The following is a 2,974-nucleotide window of genomic DNA, read 5'->3' as shown; positions in this document are numbered from 1 at the left end:
CTGTCAACGTATATATGTATTTAAGCGGAATAGGCTCAATAAATAAATGAAATAAAAAGAAGAAAAATAGGAAAAAAAAAAGTTTGAGATGAGTGGGGGAGATTTGAGGAAAATTAGGCTGGGAAGTTGGATAGAAGCCAGATTAAAAAAAAAAAAAGCCTTGAGGGCCAAATTAAGAAGATATGTATATGTTTACTACAGGACTTCTCAGAGCCTTTAATTAGTAGGTATCTTGGTTTGCATTCCACCAGAAGCACACTAAGAATCAGAATAGAATTCGTTTGTTTAGGAGGTGATTTCAAAGAACTCCGCTAGGGGAAGTGAGGACAGTCACTAAAGGTGCGTTAATGAGCAGGTTGATCCCCGTGGACAGCGGGGTCTTGGTCCCTCAGGTGAGCTCTAGGAGACAGTGTAGATCATGCCTCAGAGTTTTCCCAACCAACAGGCAAGGAAGCTGAGGAATTCTCTCCCTTATACTGTCTATCGTTGATTGATGTCTGCTTTCAAGGTCATTGGCTCTCCAGTGCTTCCAGCTTGCCCTGCGCCCTGGGTCAGGAGGAAAAGACAACAAATAACAGAGCAAGAACCTAGGGCAAGAGCCACAGGTGCATACAGTAAGCAGAGTGTGCAGTGCATGTGGGCACAGCATGGACAGGGGCTGCTGCAGTAGGGTGATGGGGTCTGTGAAGTTTCAAGAGGGGAGATAAGGTTTGTGCATTTTCCAAAGGTATTTGACCACAGCATACTTTTGTATAGAGCATCCTGAAAGACTAGTAGTTTCCACATAACACATTGTGAGCGTTCCTTGTCTAGGTCAGTGGTCAACACATTTTGTCTACAAAGGGCCAGACAATAAGTATGTTTGGGCTTGCAGGCCATATGGTCTCTGTTACAGCATCTTCACTCTGTTGTATCATGAAAGCAGCCATAGACAACACGCAAATGAATGGCCATGGCTACGGTCCAATGAAACTTTATTTACAAAATCAGGCAGCAGGGCCAGATTTGGCCCTTGACCTATAGTTTGCTGACCCCTGGTCTAGATCATTCCTACAGCTCCATCCAGCTCTAAGATTCTAAGACATGTTTGTAGTTGTCCTACTCAGCAGAAAGGTCTGACTGAGTGATTTTACAAAGCCTTTGCTACCTCCTTCCCGTGTGGCTCCATGGTAAATGTGTCTCAGATCATGGTGCCTAGTCTCTCTGGAACCCATCACAACCAGCCCTCTGCAGCAGCCTCTTCATCCCATTTTGCCCACAGCCTCTCTACTAGGGAAAAGTAACTGAGCCTAAATTTAATTATTTCGCTGGGGAAATAAAAATAGTGTTGCTCTGAGGCTGCCTGATGCCAGGAATTTTCCATGGCATGGGAAGAGAAAAAAATAAATAGCAGTTTGAAATAAACAAGTCCTACCCACACTTCAGCAGGGGCCTAGAAAGGTGTGAAGACTGGGGGAAGCAGGGGAGGGGGCGAGGTGGCAGGACCCCACTCCCTCTTCTTTATTTTTGAAGTTGAAGACTTAGGACAATAGTCCCTCCTGATACGCCCACTTAACCTGCATTTACTGACCACCTAATGAATGCCAGGCATTCATTCCTTCATTCAATAAACACATTTTAAATGCCTAATTTGTGCATTGATTTTTAAGAATTCTCAATAATTTTTAAGAATTTCAGTGGTGACAGCAGAGCATTAAACCAAGCATGGACTCCTTCTAAGCACTATGGGATTACATATGTCACAGCCATGAAGCCAGCCTTGGTGTTTGATGTTATAAAGATATATGTGCTGTTACAAAGAAGACTCCATTGCTCGCCCTAGAGAAGTTAGTACCCAAGGAGGGAGGGAAGATGTGTGTAATAAAAGACCTGTCAGTGCTTCTCCCCATCACTTTCAATTTCTTTACCGCTTTTGTACACATCTGATCCCAGTGAGCAACCATATTCAACAGCCAGACCCTCCATCCCTTTGTTAAGGTCTGACCACAGGCTGCTGGAGCCACTTTGCCTGAGAGCTCAGAGAACTCGAAGTCTTTCACCAATGACTGACTTGTGTGGGAATCCATCTAATTGGCCCCTTGCCTCTGATGGGGTCAACTCTGAAGCCAGCTGTACACTGACCCCCAGACCAACCTCCCCTGCAGCAGTGAGTCATGCCCTACCTTGGTTCTCTTCCCTTCCTTCTTCCCACCTCCCTACCGGTTCCTCCTGCAACACTTCCTAATGGATCACCTTGACACAAGAATCTCATGTCCGAGTCTGCTTTGGGGGAACCCAACCTAAGACCCATGCATATAAGTTATGGGGAAGTGAGGTTCAGAATGAGAAGTGCTATGACAGAGATCCTGAGAAAGCACTTGGCACATTCAGAGGTGAGGAAAAGTGTGTCCAGCTGGAGGGCTGTGAAGGGCATAGGTGGGAGGAATCGTGGATGAGTTGGCATCCATATTGGGTCTCAATTAGTGGATGTTATTTCAAAAGGTTGAGATGAATGGTGAAAGCTGTTGGGAAAGGGAGTGGTCTTCTGTTTATTCTTTGTTTATCTCTCCAGGTCTTCTCTGCACTCGTTTCTCCCCTGCTCTGGGTCCAGGACAGCTGACCTGTGTGGATGGCATTAACAGGTGACCTTGCCTCTGGCTTCTTGTTGGATTAGACCAATGACCTCAGAGGTACTGGGAGGATGGAGGGGTGTGAGACTCCTCCATAGAGCCCCTCCTTGTGTTTCCGGTAACTGCTCCGTCTCTTGCCCCTTCTGGTCTGGAGGCGGTCATGGGTAGCTGTGGGGACCATCCCATCTCATTCTGGTTTGCCTCAACATCTATGTAAGCACGCAGTCTCTTTTTTAATCCTTCTGAGCTGCCTCATTTGAGGGTACCAGCCGGAATGTGCTGGAAGCCTGACTCATACAGATATGAAGAGGATGAGGACAGTGCAGGTGAAAGGAAGAGCTCAACCAAGGGCGCAGAAGCCAGGC

General features: G+C 46.4%; 1 protein-coding gene across 1 annotated transcript in view; it reads left to right on the top strand.

The window, feature by feature from the left end:
* The window catches only part of SNTN (sentan, cilia apical structure protein), a 29,291-nt gene extending 26,673 nt beyond the window's left edge, over positions 1–2,618 (top strand). The window contains exon 5 of the mRNA XM_007445678.1: positions 2,552–2,618. Coding sequence (XP_007445740.1) covers positions 2,552–2,618 — 67 coding nt within the window. The remainder of the gene's footprint in view (positions 1–2,551) is intronic.
* Positions 2,619–2,974: the final 356 nt, after the last annotated feature.

This window comes from Lipotes vexillifer, unplaced genomic scaffold (assembly GCF_000442215.2).
Source record: "Lipotes vexillifer unplaced genomic scaffold, Lipotes_vexillifer_v1.1 scaffold239, whole genome shotgun sequence".
Lineage (NCBI taxonomy): Eukaryota > Metazoa > Chordata > Mammalia > Artiodactyla > Lipotidae > Lipotes > Lipotes vexillifer.
The sequence above is the reverse complement of the archived record's forward strand: the minus strand, read 5'-3'. Positions and strand labels throughout refer to the sequence as shown.